This window comes from Boleophthalmus pectinirostris, unplaced genomic scaffold, assembly GCF_026225935.1.
Source record: "Boleophthalmus pectinirostris isolate CB_2022bp ecotype Guang Dong unplaced genomic scaffold, ASM2622593v1 HiC_scaffold_3, whole genome shotgun sequence".
Taxonomy (NCBI): domain Eukaryota; kingdom Metazoa; phylum Chordata; class Actinopteri; order Gobiiformes; family Gobiidae; genus Boleophthalmus; species Boleophthalmus pectinirostris.
Genome location: NW_026571299.1, coordinates 1,186,324 through 1,204,649, shown reverse-complemented (window position 1 = coordinate 1,204,649; position 18,326 = coordinate 1,186,324). Strand labels below are relative to the sequence as shown.

Genomic DNA, 18,326 nt, shown 5'->3' with positions numbered 1-18,326 from the left:
CGATCAATCATTAAGAGTTGTGGCTCCCACAGTACAGTTAGACACTCCTAATCAACTCGTCACCTGAATTAGACTCCTGTTTTAACGAGTCACCTGTAGAAAAGACACCTGTCCACAGAATCAGTCAATCAGACTCCAAACTGTCCAACATGGGAAAGACCAAAGAGCTGCCAAAGGATGTCAGGAACAAGACTGTGGACCTGCACGAGGCTGGAACGGGCTATAAAACCATCAGCAAGAAGCTGGTGTTAAGGACAACTTTTGGTGCAATCCATCAAAAATTTAAGAGATCTTCTTTGAGATCCAGACAAGATCTCACCTCGTGGGGTTTCAGTGATCATGAGAACAGTGAGAAATCAGCTAGAACTACACGGGAGGAGCTAGTCAATGATCTCAAGGAGCTGGGACACAGTCACTAAGGAAAACATCAGGACACTTTACACCACAATGGAGTAAAATCCTGCAGTGCTCCAAGGTCCCCCAGCTTAAGAAGACACATGTGCAGCCTGCCTGAAGTTTGCCAGTGAACACCTGAAGGATTTAGAGAGGGACTGGGTGAAGGTGCTGTGGTCAGATGAGACCAAAATCGATCTCTTTGACTTTAACTCAACTCGCCGTGTTTGGAGGAACAGAAATGCTCCTGTGACCCAAGAACACCATCCTCACCGTCGAGTATGGAGCTGGAAACATTCTGCTTTGGGGATGTTTTTCTGCCAGAGGCAGAGGACGACTTCATCGCGTCAACGGGAGGATGGATGGAGCCATGTACCAATAAAATCCTGAGTGAGGACTACCTTCCCTCAGTCAGGAAACTGATAATGGGTGGTGGATGCAAACTCCAACACGACAATGACCCAAAACAAAACAAACAGCCAAGGCAATGAAGGAGCGGCTCAAGAAGAAGCACATGCAGGTCATGGAGAGGCCCAGTCATTCGACCCTCACCCTGTAGAAAACCTATGGAGGGATCTGAAGCTCAAAGTTGCCAAGAGACAGCCACGAAACCTTCATGATTTAGAGATGATCTGCAAAGAAGAGTGGACCATAATTCCTTCTGATATGTGACAAACCTGGTCATCCACTACAAGAAATTATTAATATAATAAGAAGAAGAAGTAGAAGAAGAAGAAGAAGAATGAAATTCTGAATATGTAAGAATTTGTCATTCCACTGAGGATTTTATCCAACAAGCCACAGACATGAAAATGGGATTTCAGCAGAGAGGGAATCCTGTGTCTTGGGTTGATGATGCTCATGAGCTCATAAGTCCTGGGCAGGTTTGAAAAGAAGCAAAAAAAACAAACAAAAAACAAAAAAACACTTTTCTGTAATCTGCATCACCCAATATTCCACCCACACACCTGTGATCTGCATTTTTCATATCAGCACATTTTAAAATCAGACCCAGAAATCTCATCCATCTTTAAAGATCCTTCACTTTTTCAGAGGTTATTTGGTATGTGCCATAAATGCCACCATAAACATGATGTGCGGGATTCTTCTCTGTTCATGTTTTTGGGCTGTTTCCTCTCCTCCAACGCACTTGTTTCAAGAAATTGATGTGTGAAATTCTTGTTTGTTTGTTTTTTATAATAGATCAATGTTTGAAATAATACTTGATACTGAACATGGCGGATGATAAAAACTGGACGACATGGAGCTGCACAAAAATACATTCCTAACATGAGCAACTCTCTCTGAAACATTCACACTGTGTTCAAAACCTTTACACAATCACATGAAGTGTGTTTGGAGTTAATAAAAGAACTTTATTAACCACACCTGTGGGTAGATGAAGAGGAGATATTGTAGCTGCTTTAGTTTTGATGTTCGAGGTCCTTAAGATGACACATTCTATACAACACTGTAGGACTCGCTCCCCTCTGGGAAAGATGCACGTAAACTATAGATCCATACATCAGCTGAACTTCACTCCAGGTTTTGAGTTTCACTGATAATGTTTGTGATGCTGTTGAGCTTTAGAAATGTAGAAGTTTGGTGAGTTTGTGAATGGAGGCAGATGTCCTGGGGTAATCCTGGTCTTTTCTCTTACAGCTGCTGGACTGGAGTGTATGACCTGTACCGACTCGAGTTGTTCCTCACAGTCTCCAGTGACGTGTTACTCCTCACAGACTCTGTGTTACACAAGTGCTGTCAACGGTAACTATCAACACAACTATCTGCAAAACTACAGCAGGATAAAAGACCTGGTCACAATATCATGAACTGAACGGTCAGTTTAGGAACAGTCTGGGGGATGGAGTTCTCAGGGTCGTGTTCACGAGTGAGGGGAGGATGGAGGATGGGCGGTGATGTGGTGTGTGTGTCAGATGCCCTCCCAGCATCTGCACTGATGCGGTCGCTGTATTGGACTGTTGTGGTGAAGAAAGAGCTCAGTCCAAAGGCAAAGCTCTCAATTTACTGCTCAAGCCACGCTCCACCTCAACTACAGTCCTGGTTTAGTCCTGGTTTAGTCCTGGTTTAGTCCTGGTTCAGATCTCTGGTCCTATGGGTATTGATTGAAAGGAGAAGATGGTGGACACAGGTGGTCAAATGACTTTGTCGGAGGAGCTTGGAGTAGAGCTGCTGCTCCACGTGGAGAGGAGCAGCTGAGGCTTGGGCATGTGGGCGACAGTAGCTCAGCTCAGAGTGTTTGTCCACTGATTTAAAGGTTGGTGGTTTGAATCCCGCTCTCGACATAAACATCGCTGGTTGAGCGTCACATCCACTGACCCACAGGTTGGAGGTGTGATTCCAGCTCTCGCAGATGAATGCAGTTGTTGTGTCCTTGGGCAAGACACTTAACCCACCTGGCCCCAGTGTGTGTGTGTGTGTGTGTGTGTGAATGTATTTTTGTTGTTGTTGTTGTTTTTTATGGTGTAGTCAGACAGACAGTTGACAGAAACTCTCTATGTTGTTCTAATGTTAAAATCATCAAATCTCACAGTGAGTTACAAAAAATTAACAATGGGCAAGAGACACTTTTTACTTCTGGTAACATTTGAAACTGTCGTGTACAAATGCTGAATCTGATCATTTCTATTTGTGACTAGAGCCAAGAACTCACTGTATTACATAACGTCATGTCATGTATTGACATCACAAGGTGGAACAGAGTGTTTTCCATTTAAGAGAAGAACTCAGTCTAAATATACAGGGTTTGTGTGTTAAACATGTGTGAATGAAACAAAACACAACTGTGTTTTTGATGAGGAAACAACATTATAACAGAGCTCAGACAAAGACATAATATGGGCTCTTTAAATTGGCCCATAGAATGTAGTGATGTCATGTGAAACCAGCAGTAGGTTTATCCTGTTACTGTTGTGTTCCAGACTCTGGGACGATCACGATCACTAAAGGCTGTACGTATTCATGGGACTGGAAATGTTCTGATGGAGGCGTCTTCTACTCGTACAACCTCGGCTCCTCGTTCCTCCAGAACACCACATGCTGTGACTCACACCAGTGTAACTCCGCCCAGCTCCCCAGTGAGTGACACTGCCCAAACTCTCCACCCTCCCACATCATGCATTAACCTGTGTTGTGTTTCAGTCCCTGCGCCCCCTGCTGGCTCTCTGCAGTGCTACGGGTGGGACCCTGATACTGAAGTGTCTACTGCAAATGTGACCTGCAACGTCCAGGAAGTGTGTGGAGGATTTGGTCAGTGTGTTCAATAACCTGTGGAAACTGGATCAATTATTATTATTAGACAAATAAGTAATTTATTGATCACAGAGGAGGGGAAACTCAGTGTCCAGTAGCAAACTGTGAATGTCCTACACAACAAGCACAAAGCTGCACATGAATGTCACACTACATGAATCATTCAAAGTTACTAACAATAATATTGAGGTGCACATTAGCCAGATCTTATGTCCTCAGTATTAATATGAGCACATTTAACATTATAAAAATATGTCTATGCACATTTTAAACAAAATGTGAAGCAAACGGCCTAAAACAAAATAATAATTTATTCATTTCTGTCTAGGACATGTTAGGGAGGGCAGCGCCCCCTATTGACCAGCCGCCACTGTCTTAGTGTAAACAGACCTAAATCTGGTGCCACTGGGTCGCTCCACAGAGCAGGAGTCACAGTGTTTCTAGAAAAGTTACTCAAGTAAATGTAACTGAGTTCTACCCACCTCTGATTGTATCCACCAGATTAAGAGCTCTTGAGTTGATTGTGCATAATATGTGTTTTGGTTTAGTTACATTTGCCACTGTAGTCCTGTGCTCTGTTCACTCTGCATGTCTTTGTCTTTGTCTTTGTCTTTGTTGTTGGTGTTAGTTACGTCAAACGCGCGGCCGCTCTACGGCTGTGTCTCTGAGAACATCTGCAACAGCAGTCTGACCACAGCGGTGTCCATGGGCCAGTCATATGTGTCCCTGAGTCAGTCAACTGTGTGCTGCAACACGTCCCACTGCACACCCCCACAGACATGTCACACTGTCACACATGTCCCACACACATGTCCACACACACATGTCCCACACACACATGTCCCACACACACATGTCCACACACACACACACACATGTCCACACACACACATGTCCACACACACACATGTCACACACACACACATGTACACACACACACACACACACACACACATGTCCCACACACACATGTCCACACACACACATGTCACACACACACACACACATGTCCACACACACACATGTCCACACACACACACATGTCCACACACACACACACACACACATGTCACACACACACACACACATGTCCACACACACACATGTCCCACACACACACACACACACATGCACACACATGTCACACACACACACACACACATGTCCCACACACACATGTCACACCACACACACATGTCCCACACACACATGTCCACACACACATGTCCACACACACATGTCACACACACACACACACACACATGTCACACACACACACATGTCCACACACACATGACACATGTCCCACACACACATGACACACACATGTCACCACACACACACACATGTCACACATGTCCACACACACACACACACATGTCCCACACACACATGTCACACACACACACACACATGTCCACACACACATGTCCCACACACACATGTCACACACACACACATGTCACACACACACACACACATGTCACACACACACACACACATGTCCACACACACACATGTCACACACACACACATGTCACACACACACATGTCCCACACACACACACATGCACACATGTCACACACACACACACACACACACATGTCACACACATGACACACACACACATGTCACACACACACACATGTCACACACACATGCACATGTACACACACACATGTCACACACATGACACACACATGTCCACACACACACACATGTCATGTCACACACACACACACACACACATGTCCCACACACATGTCACACACACACACACACACATGTCCACACACACATGTCACACACACATGTACACACACACACACATGTCCCACACACACATGTCCACACACACACACATGTCCACACACACACATGTGACCACAACACACACATTGTCCCACACACACACACATGTCCCACACAGACACATGTCCCACACACACACACATGTCCCACACACACACATGTCCCATAAACACATGTCCCACACAGACATGTCCCACACACACATGTCCCACACACACATGTCCCACACACACACACATGTCCCACACAGACATGTCCCACACACACACATGTGTTTGTGGTGCCGACACGTTGGCTGGTTCCCTGTTTGGCGCAGCAGGGATGCTTCTGCCAGAGCGTGGAGCGTTTTCCGTCAGCACTCTCACTCCACCTCTGCTCAGGTGTGGGCCATTTCACTCCAACAGGTCCTCTTGTTTCCAGAAAAGACCAAAGTTCTCAGTGTAATACAATCCTCTGGGCGCACACGTGTCCAGGAGCCACGTGTTCAGCTGAAGCTGTTCCTCTTCCTTAGGTTTATGTGAGGAACAGGTCCACTGATAAATGTCTTAACTTCCACTTTATTAAGCTCATTGAATAATTTAGTGAAATCCCTTTTCAAGACTTCACTCTGTTCCATTCCATTTGTTTTTGTCAGGAGTTTTGTAATCTCAGAAACAGTGTACGTGGGGCAGCAGCATGTTCAGATTCCTCTGTGGCTCACACTGATCGGCCCGTCTCCGAGCAGCAGCAGTGTATCTCTGACCGTGACGTTTGGCACAGATTACCCGTCTGCCTGCGCTCCTTTGCTGACTTTAATGTTGTTGTTTTGTGATGACAATTCATTTTCTGTTTTTGTACGTTAACATCAGTCTGTAACAGTGGTAATATCTGTTTACAGCTTTATTGTGGGTGATATAACGATATTAGCATTATCTTTTACCACTCGCTGCTTTGGCTTTGTCTTTTCTAAAACTTGGTACACACCAAAATGCTCAGTATTACTCAGGTTTAAGTTGAAAGTAACTGTAGGCTGCTCACCTCTGGAAGTCACTGGGGGCGTCTGAAGCCCTCGTTCAGTTTCTAAAGCAAATATCTTCTTGTAGCTCATTAATTTCTTGTTGATAGTTCCGACAGCGCTCACAGAGAGAGTTCCCTGGTTTCTTCCCCCCAACATGTCGCTGGATCAACAGATGATTTGTTAAAAAATGTAAAAATGGTTTAAAAGTCTTGGTTTACTTGAAAGAAAATCCAAAATGGACACGTCCAGTGTTGGAGGAAGGAAACTGATTAAAAAGTAAAGTAAAGAAGCAAACAGCAGGAGCAAGCAAAGATAGTTTCTACACTCTTCAGAAGCAGGAAGTGAAGCAAAACATGTCCAAGACATTTGCCCACTCTTTGAAATATGACCAATGTCCCAAGTCTGTCTCTATTGTCCTAAATGTGTCCAGTCTCCCAGGTCTGTCCCCACAGTGTTTCAGCATGTGGACCTTGTCTCAAACTGGTCTTGTCCAGACTGAATGGAGTCTTTCTGTCACAGAGCTGGGGCCTGCAGTGCAACACCTGTTCAGGTTCCACCTGCTCCAATGACAGTTCAGTGACCTGCTCCAAGACGTCCGCCTGTTTCACCCGCACCTACACATGTAAGGTCTCCATGTCCAAATCTCCATATATTTAAAAAGTATTTTCTTTGGTAGTACCTGTGTGTGTGTAGTGGGCGTGTCTTTCTGGTTGATTAAAGAGGCAAAATCCACTTTTGAACTTTCTGTCATATTATAACATTCCTTCATCACAAACCTGTCTGAAGAGGTTTTAGAGTCACTCATTCATGTTTGAGTAATCTAGTGATCTCTCCTGGACCCTATTCAAACCCTGCTTACAGTTAGCAGTACGAGCCTGTACAAGGCTCCGCCCCCAAGCCTACGTCCCCCAAGCTCCCACATGACAATTCTCCATAAATCCACAAAAACATGACACAAACTGTCCACAGCGACTGGACAAACCTGATGTGATGTGCAGGAGTTTCATTAGTGGGACGCACACTGAGTGTGTTGTGATAGTGCTCTGCTGATCCACATGGTGATCTCTATGTTCTGTGTTAACAATTAATACCCCATAGAAGTGTAATAGGCCCACTTTAAGTTCTGCATGCTCTGTCTTTCTGATTGGCCTGCAGTATACCAGGCTCTCTGATTGGTCAGTGTTGCCTCTCTCTGATTGGTCGGGAAGTACGTTTAATGTATTTAATCCACAAATGATCAGGACAATTAAAATATGAATTAAAGACTTGACAGAGGCCGACCCGCTGTGTGAAAACTAATGTCATAATGTGGTTGTTTTAGGTCCAAAGATTTGGCTAAATGTTTAAAATGTTAAAGTCTATGGGACAAATGAACAGGAAATTTCCTTCTGGGACGTGGGCAGTAACTAGTGGAGTGGAAAATCAGTTTCTCCCTTTGGTTCAAAAATGTCTTGTTGTTTGGTCAGTGTTATGCACCTGCCACTGTCTGTGATTGGTCAGTATTCTCCTCTCTCTCCTCTGATTGGTTGTTCTGTGTTCTTGGATCTCAGATCACCACACTGATGGATCTAACTACACTTATGTGGAAAAAGGCTGCATCAGTGAGAACCTGTGCCCTGCGGCCGAACCCGAGGTCTTCTCCTACAAAACAGCTTCTTTCGCAAACATGTTCTTCTGCTGCAGATCTGACCACTGCAACGCACCAGCTCAGCCTGGTCAGTCTCTACTATGAACTACACATTTGAATCATTAGTTCTATTAAAACAAGAAGAAATCCTGCACATTGATGATTCTTACAAAAGATTTAGAGAGAACTATTTTAACTATAAAGCCACACTCTGTAACTTTAGGAGGAGCAGGTGAGTGCATACCAATATTACAAATGTGTAAAACAGGTAAAGTGATCATGAATGACTATAGTATGAGATGGTAAAAAGAGACTTGCAAAACCATTTTAGAGCAGGAATTATACTAGTGCAAAACAGTCAAAAATACATCAGAGACACTCTGTACCTTATGATGATAAAAATCCTTTATTTGAACATGGACAGTCTCTCACAGTATAAAACACATCTATCTTATCTCGTTTGGTTTTAACTTCACATTTCCACCTCCAGAAAGTAATTACAGTATAACGTGCTGTACTAAAGTATCACCATAATAAACGTCTCTAAATATTCTGACACACCTTTGGTGTCAAAGTCGTGGTCAGTTTCACACACACATGTAGCTGTATCTAAGAGTGGCATTTTACATATCGAGCATTAATATAGAGAACTTTAATTATGGAACAATCCAGACAAAGGATGAACATCTCCATGGAGACAAAGAGGTGGAGGACCCTCCACCAGAAAGGTCACGTAGTGCATCTTTAAATGTCTCTTTTAGCACATGTGCTCTTATTATCAGTCAGCATCACCTGAAGTGACTCTTATAAACTGTGTTGTCTTTCCTCTCAGCGCCCCCTGCTGGTCCTCTGCAGTGCTATGGCTGTGACTATTACACAGTAAACTGCAGATACGTGAACTGTGATGAAGGACAGAGCTGTGCTAACTTTACAAGTATGTATCCTGTTTGTGTGTAAATACTCCTGTCTTTATCAACTACTGCAGAGAAGTTTGAAATGGTTGCACCACATTATAAAAGACATGAAACAATGATCTCCTCCTTGAACCATCACCTTATCGTGGTGGAGGGGTTTGAGTGCCCGAATGATCCTGGGAGCTGTTTTATCGGGGGCTCCATGCCCCTGGTAGGGTCACCCAAGGCAAACAGGTCCGGGGGGACGGGTCAGACGAAGAACGGTTCAGAAGCCCCATATGATGAGTGAACCAGCAAGGCCAGTTACGTCGCCCAGATCGGCGTCACCGGGGCCTCACCCTGGAGTCAGGCCTGGGGTGGGTGCTCGCCAGCGAGCGCCTGGTGGCCGAGCCTCCCCCCACGGGGCCCGGCCGGGCTCAGCCCAAAGGAGCGACGTGGGGCCGTCCTCACGTGGGCCCACCACCTGCGGGAGGATCCATATGGGGCCGGTGCATAGGGATTCGGGCAGCAGTCGACGGCGGGGGCCTCGGTGACCAGATCTCCGGACATGGAGACTGTGGCTCTGGGGACATGGAATGTCACCTCGCTGGGGGGGAAGGAGCCTGAGCTTGTGCGGGAGGTTGAGCGTTACCGACTAGATATAGTCGGCCTCACTTCCACACACAGTTTGGGCTCTGGAACCCAACTCCTAGAGAGGGGCTGGACTCTTCATTTCTCTGGCGTTGGCCGCGGGGAGCGGCGGTGGGCTGGTGTGGGCTCATTGCCCCACAGCTCAGCCGCTGTGTGTTGGAGTTCACCCCGGTGAACGAGAGGGTCGCGTCCCTACGCCTTCGGGTCGGGAACAGGTCTCTCACTGTGGTGTCGGCCTATGGGCCGAACAGCAGTGCTGAGTACCCGGCCTTCTTGGAGTCCTTGGGAGGGGTACTAGACAGTGCACCGACCGGGGACTCCGTTGTTCTCCTGGGGGACTTCAACGCCCACGTGGGCAACGACAGTGACACTTGGAGAGGGGTGATTGGGAGGAACGGCCTCCCTGATCTGAACCCGAGCGGTGTTTTGTTATTGGACTTCTGTGCTAGTCACAGTTTGTCCATAACGAACACCATGTTCAAGCACAAGGGTGTCCAAGTGTACGTGGCACCAGGACACCCTCGGCCGGAGGTCGATGATCGACTTTGTAGTCATGTCATCTGATCTCCGGCCGCGTGTCTTGGACACTCGGGTGAAGAGAGGGGCTGAGCTGTCAACTGACCACCTGGTTGTGAGTTGGGTTCGCTGGCGGAGGAGGAAGCCGGAAAGACCTGGCAGACCCAAGCGTGTAGTGAGGGTCTGTTGGGAACATCTGGCGGAGCCCTCTGTCTGAGGGACTTTCAACTCGCACCTCCGGGAGGACTTTTCCCGGATTCCGGGGGAGGCTGGAGATATGGAGTCCGAGTGGGCTTCATTCTCAGCCTCTATTGTCAATGCGGCTGCTCGGAGCTGTGGGCGTGAGGTCTGTGGTGCCTGTCGCGGCGGCAATCCCAGAACCCGGTGGTGGACACCGGAAGTAAGGGATGCTGTCAAGCTGAAGAAGGAGTCCTATCGGGCCTTGCTGGCTCGGGGGACTCCTGAGGCAGCTGACGGGTACCGGCGGGCAAAAACTCGGAGCTGGGAGGAGTTCGGGGAGGCCATGGAGAAGGACTATCGGACGGCCTCAAAGAGATTCTGGCAAACCGTCCGGCGCCTCAGGAGGGGGAAGCAGTTCTTCACCAACACTGTTTACAGTGCGGGGGGAGAGCTGTTGACCTCGACTGGGGACGTTGTCCGGCGGTGGAAGGAATACTTTGAGGATCTCCTCAATCCCACCGTCACGTCCTCCGAGGAGGAGGCCGAGGCTGGGGACTCGAAGGCGAACTCATCCATCACCCTGGCCGAAGTCACTGAGGTGGTTAAAGCTCCTTGGTGGCAAGGCTCCGGGGTTGGATGAGATCCGTCCTGAGTACCTTAAGTCTCTGGATGTTGTGGGTCTTGGCTGACATGCCTCTTCAACATCGCGTGGCGGTCGGGGACAGTACCTCTGGACTGGCAAACCGGGGTGGTGGTCCCTCTGTATAAGAAGGGGGACCGGAGGGTGTGTTCCAACTATAGGGGGATCACACTTCTCAGCCTTCCCGGTAAGGTCTATGCCAGGGTACTGGAGAGGACAATCCGATAGTCGAACCTCGGATTCAGGAAGAGCAGTGTGGTTTTCGTCCTGGCCGCGGAACACTGGACCAGCTCTACACTCTCCATAGGGTGCTCGAGGGTTCATGGGAGTTTGCCCAACCAGTCCACATGTGTTTTGTGGATCTGGAAAAGGCATTCCACCGTGTCCCTCGTGGTGTCCTGTGGGGGGTGCTCTGGGAGTATGGGGTTCGGGGCCCTTTGCTAAGGTCTGTCCGGTCCCTGTATGACCGGAGCAGGAGCTGTGTTCATTGCCGGCAGTAAGTCAGACCTGTTCCCGGTGCATGTTGGACTTCGTCAGGGCCGCCCCTGTCACCGGTTCTATTCATTGTGTTTATGGACAGAATTTCTAGGCGCAGTCAGGGGCTGGAGGGGGTCCGGTTTGGGGACCACAGGATTTCATCTCTGCTGTTTGCGGATGATGTTGTCCTGTTGGCTTCATCGAACCAGGACCTGCAATGTGCACTGGGGCGGTTTGCAGCCGAGTGTGAAGCGGCTGGGATGGAGATCAGCTCTTCTAAGTCTGAGGCCATGGTTCTCGACTGGATAAAGGCGTCTTACCCTCTCCGGGTGGGTGGGGAGTCTTTGCCTCAAGTGGAGGAGTTCAAATATCTCGGGGTCTTGTTCACGAGTGAGTGGAGGAAGGAACGTGAGATTGACAGGTGGATCGGTGCAGCTTCGGCAGTGATGCGGTCGCTGTATCGGACCGTTGTGGTGAAGAGGAGCTGAGTCGAAAGGCGAAGCTCTCGATTTACCGGTCAGTCTTCGTTCCTCCTCTCACCTCTGGTCATGAGCTCTGGGTAGTGACCGAAAGGACGAGATTGCGGATACAAGCGCTCGAAATGAGTTTCCTCCGCAGGGTGGCTGGGCGCTCCCTTAGAGATAGGGTGAGGAGCTCAGTCACACGGGAGGAGCTCGGAGTAGAGCCGCTGCTCCTCCACGTCCAGAGGAGCCAGTTGAGGCTCGGGCATCTGTTCCGGATGCCTCCTGGGTGCCTCCCTCGGGAGGTGTTCCGGGCATGTCCCACCGGAAGGAGGCCCCGGGGAAGACCCAGGACACGCTGGAGGGACTATGTCTCTCGGCTGGCCTGGGAACACCTCGGGGTCCCCCCAGAGGAGCTGGAGGAAGTGTCTGGGGTGAGGAAGTCTGGGAGTCCCTGCTTAGGCTGCTGCCCCCGCGACCCGGCCCCGGATAAGCGGACGAAAATGGATGGATGGATGAAACAATGATGAAACTAAATATCAGATAAAGTAATTAATAAATTACATTAAAATATAATAAAAGTCCTCAAAAATACACTCCAGCTCCTTTTAAATATTCACTTTTTTATACAGTCACACTTTTCCACCTTCAAGTCTCAAAGACTTTTACATCAAGGAAACACACACACACACAACACACACACACACACACACATGCACAAAACACACACAACACAACACACACACACACACACACACTCCACATGTAAACAAACAGCGCCGTGTGATGACATCATCGGCCGTGGCTCGGTTCGGTTGTGCAGGTGTGAGTGCCGAGCATAGAACAGTACACAGTCGAGCTTGAGCACGGCACTGTTCTAGTGGACCTTTATATTTCCACACCACCAACATTTTAAAGAAGGCACCAGCGACTTTGTGTCACACGCCACTATTCGGCCAGACTTTTAACTCACTCCACCGAAAGCTGAATGTCCCTTTTTTGTAATATTCGGCCGAATATATCTGGTTGCCGAATATTCGGTGCATCTCCATGTGAAATCTTTGTGTTTTTTGCAGACGGTGGGTCTGACATACGCGGCTGTGTGTCCAACAATATGTGCAACGCTCTGATGCCTCAGCTGAGCATCTTCTACACCACTGACCCTGTGTCCTGCTGCAACACCACCAACTGTAACCCCCCAGGTAAACTCTCACCTGCTCCACTCAGGTCCTTTTCACTTGAGTAAATTACCTCTCTTAGATATGGTTTTAAATATGTTATTTTAACAGATCCATGTTTGAAATTCGTTATTATCCTGAACTACTTGATACTGAACATGGATTAGTACAAAAATACATTCCTAACGTTACCAACTCTCTCTGAAACATTCACACTTTGTTCAAAACCTTTACACAATCACACGACATGAGTTTGGAGTTAATAAAAGAACTTTTTTAATCCTCCCTGTGGGTGGATGAAGAGGAGAAATGTAACTCTGGCCCATTATAAAGTCTCTGCTCTGCCTCTGGCCACAGTTTGTGTCATTCTGAAAGCTGCACATGTGCTGTGTCTCTCTAGTCCCACAGTCGCACTAACTGCACCAAGTTTTTTTTTGTTCTTTTTCATGTTTTGCAGCTCGTGCAGCCTTAATTACAACAACAACTACTACTACTACTACTACTACTACTACTACTACTCTTCCTGCCATTCCATCTTCTACTGCAGACCCTCCTAACACCAAAACAGGTAAGTTCAAAATATGTTTACAACTTTAAAGAGTCGCACACGTAACAAACACAGAAACAATGAATGGAGCTCAACGGTGACCCCTGACCCCTGGGTCCAGAACTACATTTCCCATAGGGCACATCCCATTTCTCTTTCCTCGCTTCCTTCTCCTTGATTCTGCAGGAAATGGGTGAAGAAGTCTCACCCACAGAAGAAACACAGAGGAGGAGAGAAAAGAAAAAGAGGAGGAGAGAAAAGAAAAAGAGGAGGAGAGAAAAGAAAAAGAGGAGGAGAGAAAAGAGGAGGAGAGGAGACACGAGCTGAGGTCTTTCCTACACTTAAGGATCAGTGGAGACTGGTGCGATCATTTTTTGGGGGCGTCTGTGCCAAAATGATAAATATATACTTTATTTTTAACACTATAACTCTATTTCCTTTTGAGGCTCCGTCCTCAGATTTGCCCCAAACTAAAACAAGCCTCTTCCCTTCTCCAGAGACTGAAGCAGAGTGTTTCCTCTCTCCACTGTGCAGCGCTTAAGGTGCTTTCTGTTGCCTTTTTATAGGATGTGGTTATGATAAAGGGAGGAATGGGCCAGATTCAGAAAGATTCTAGATGTGAAAGAGTCTGAGGGAGTAACAACAGAGGACACTGACAACACTTTGGGTTAAAGTGAAGAATGATTTGTATTTAGTGGATTCAAGAATAATTTTACAATAATAAAAAAACAGAGCGCTCATTTTCCCCAAAACAAAATAAAATAAAAGTGTACCCGGGTGTAGTGGTCCTTAAAGTTAAAGAAACTGTCCATTTCTGTCTGTTCAATGTTCACTCAGTGTTCAGTGGGTCTGTGGCCAGTCGGACCACAAGCTTCCAGATTGTTTGAGTCTTTTCTCCTCTGCACATCTGCAGTTCTCAACTCCGATCCAAACAAGAAACCTAAAGACAAGGCCAGAATAAAGGAGCTTCAAATAATGCACTATATTACTATAGTACTCTTGCTACTGTTTACATTCTTCTCAAAACAATAATTAACATGTTGTACAACAACAGAGTTCAAAATATTCACAATTACAAAATGACAAAATGACAAAGGATGTACCAGAGATCCACCGTGGACCTGCAGAACAGATCCACAACAGCGGCTGATCTGCTGCGTTTCTCGCAGATCCGACCAGGACCCGTTTTGGATCCGTGTTCAGAACTGGGTTATCTGCCCCGGATCTGCTGCAGATCTGTTTATTATGTCGTTAGGAGCCTAAATATGCCTCAGGTTTAAGTGTAAAGAACGACGTCCAACCAGAACCGAACCCGTTACACACGACCAATGATCACAGAGCAGAGTTACAACTCTGTGATCGTAAAAATAAATATGAATATAAGTAGCGTTATATAAAAATAGTATTTAGACTGCGGTCTACCTCAGGAGGTGGAGTTGTCCAGACTCCTGACCTCACATCGTCTTCATCACATTAGCTGCTCCTGTCGCTAACTTTATTACTACTGCACTCGTCAAAAGTGATAAAACACAGAGAGTCACAGACGAACAGACACCACAATCTAACGTTAACCTTATGTACATGAATGATGACTAATAAAATGAACTTTTAAACAGTTACTTACAGTTAAATGTGCGGACAACAGGTGGGTGCTGCTTCTTTCCACTCAGGTCCCGCTAACGGCCCATAAGTCAATGTCGCGTCTGCACGGTGAATCTGAACCGGTTTAGCCGTGGATCCGCTCACCGATAGTACAAATGTAACAAGTGTTGTGTTAAAAGTGCGTTCACAGTGCTAAGATGATTTAGCCGCAGATCCTCTCTGTGACAGAAGCTGCCCAAAGGACGAGGTCAGTGACACTCATCAAGTGAATCCAGAACAAATACACAGAGGATCCACAAAGTGAAGTGACTGTGGGGCGGGTTTGGTGGACAGAAAACAGATCCACTGTGGATCTGGATGTTCTCACGGTTCACTTGGTAATGAACTAAATGTTACTTGTTCCATTTTTAAGAGTGAAAACATAAATAACATAAAATAACTTCAAAGTGCATTACAAATACACTGTGTGTTTAGTTCTAATCATCTGCACCAAAATAATAACAAGTGTAATCATAAAGTGCACCTGACTTTCACAAGTCTGACGCACGTTAGCCGCACAGGCTAACAAGAACATGTGCTACTACAAAACAAGCACAAATATAACACTTTTCAACAACCAAATAAAAACAGTGTGCACAGCACCTTTAAGTTAAACTAGAGATTCAGTAGAACAAATCAGAGCTGATCGTTTTCACCTCTAAAAAGGGCATTTTCAGTGCAAGTGGGCTAGCGGAGGTTAGCATACGAGCTAGCGCCGTTTAGCATGCTAAGCTAGCACAATACATTGTGTGTGAAACTGACCAACGCAGAGCGACACGTGTGAACAAAGGCTGCGGGGTTTCCCAGGCTCCCGTGGGCTCTCAGCAAACAGCACTTCAGCATCTGAAAAGTTGAACAAACGTTTTGTCACCAACATGAACTGTAATGACATCGTATGTCGTTCTTAGCGTCGGTTTGTGCTCACCGATCCCAGAAAATCAAAAGCAGAATGATTCACGTCACCACGTTAGCTCCACAAGAAGACGAGCGAGGGGCAGTTCTGTGCTCAGTGTCTGATGAGACTGAGCAGCGCGAGACGAACTAAACACCTGCACCTTATTCATGCAACATCTCACCAAACTGTTACTGGTCGCTCACTGTGTCGCTCAACACATATTTGGAACTTCTTTTTACAACTGTTTCATACTTTTTAATGCTTTTTAATCATATTTAATGAACTTATTTATGTACTTATATTTAAATGATATTGATCAATATTTATTCCCATTGCGATTTTACCCAAGTGCTTATGAATATTTATTTGTTTTTAATCATGTTTTTAACACTGGGTAACAACTGTCCTGTTGTAAAACTCGTCTTAATCCCACTTCCCACTTAAATCTGACCAGTCCATATTAGGACTAGGGCACCAGGTGGACTTAAACCCTCTGCAGGTGAAACTTTTACACCCAGAAACGAGCGAGCAGAGGTGGATAGAGCAGCGAGCGAGTGCCCCGGCCCCTGTACTTCATTATCTCCCAACACTGGACTGCAGCTGCCTCACACTTATTCTTCATTTCATTTTTTTGAACAGATTCTGGCTCAGTTATTTTCATGGAGATGTCGGTGGATTCACTTGGTGATCTCAGCAACGCGACGCTGTCTGAAGCCGTCCTCCAGGTGACACGCAAATGACCTGTCCCCCCCCCCCCTATATATATATATATATATATATATATATATATATATATATATATATATATATATATATATATATATATATATATATATATATAAACACAAACAAATGGATCCGTGTTGTTTTTTCTCTGTTGCAGTTTCTTCGAGAGCAGCTCAACACCACAGGTTTCGTGGTTTCAGTGAAGAAGATCTCTCAGCCTGAAACTGAAACCCCCAACACCACCTCTGCTCCAGGACCAACCCAAGCTCCACCCACCCCATGAACAACTAACCCGGATGCCCTACCGCTCCACCCACCCCATGAACAACTAACCCGGATGCCCTACCGCTCCACCCACCCCATGAACAACTAACCCGGATGCCCTACCGCTCCACCCACCCCATGAACAACTAACCCGGATGCCCTACCGCTCCACCCACCCCATAAATCCACAAAAACATGACACAAAACTGTCCACAGCGACTGGACAAACCTATAGTTAGATAGATAGAGCTCTGAAGGGGGAGTGACTTAGCCTAGTGATGTAGAACATGTTAATACGTTTTGGGTGAATTTAACATTTAGAAAACAATAAAAGGAACACGGTGATCTAAATATGTGATGTGTTCCAGTAAATACTCCCTCTTTAATACCACACAGGTATAATATATAATACTCCCTCTTTAATACCACACAGGTATAATACTCCCTCTTTAATACCACACAGGTATAATACTCCCTCTTTAATACCACACAGGTATAATACTCCCTCTTTAATACCACACAGGTATAATACTCCCTCTTTAATACCACACAGGTATAATACTCCCTCTTTAATACCACACAGGTATAATACTCCCTCTTTAATACCACACAGGTATAATACTCCCTCTCCCTCAGTTTGAGTCCAAATAGAATCACATCATTTTAAATCTGTGGGAGGTTTTTAAAGGCTGAAAGAAAAACTGTTGGTGACAGTTGGTGATTCTGTGGTTGGGAATTTATGGAATTTTTTGAAGATAATTTGGTGAATTTATGGAACTTATGGAAGATACTTTGGGGGATTTATTGAATTTTTTGAAGGTAATTGGGGGAATTTATGGCATTTATGGAATAGTATTTGCTAATTATTTTTATTATGGTATTTTTATGGTATTTTTTGCGTTATTTTAAAGACAATTTTCTGAATTTATGGAATTTATGGAAGATCATTTGGGAATTTTTTTTAAGATAATTTGGGGAATTTATGGAATTTATGGAAGACAATTTGAGAATTTATGTATTGTAAAAAATAAAATAAAACAACTCATTAAAATTTAATTAAAGTCAAGTCTGTCCCTTTGTTTTTATGTGTAAAAGACTTGAGTGTGGTGTTGAGAGGACAGAGGGGTGAGGACAGATATAACTCCACATTTTCA

The 18,326-nt window shown here is 45.9% G+C and overlaps 1 protein-coding gene across 1 annotated transcript; it reads left to right on the top strand.

Annotated features, from left to right (window-relative positions):
- The first annotated feature begins 674 nt into the window (after positions 1-674).
- On the top strand, positions 675-17,570 carry LOC129411102 (uncharacterized). Its single transcript, XM_055161026.1, has 14 exons — positions 675-765; positions 2,056-2,160; positions 3,336-3,491; positions 3,556-3,663; positions 4,295-4,396; positions 5,796-5,859; positions 6,114-6,245; positions 6,971-7,098; positions 8,027-8,191; positions 8,936-9,037; positions 12,998-13,123; positions 13,557-13,667; positions 16,822-16,907; positions 17,066-17,570. The coding sequence occupies exons 1-14, from the start codon at positions 675-677 to the stop codon at positions 17,189-17,191; spliced, it is 1,602 nt and encodes a 533-aa protein (XP_055017001.1). The 3' UTR covers positions 17,192-17,570.
- Positions 17,571-18,326: the final 756 nt, after the last annotated feature.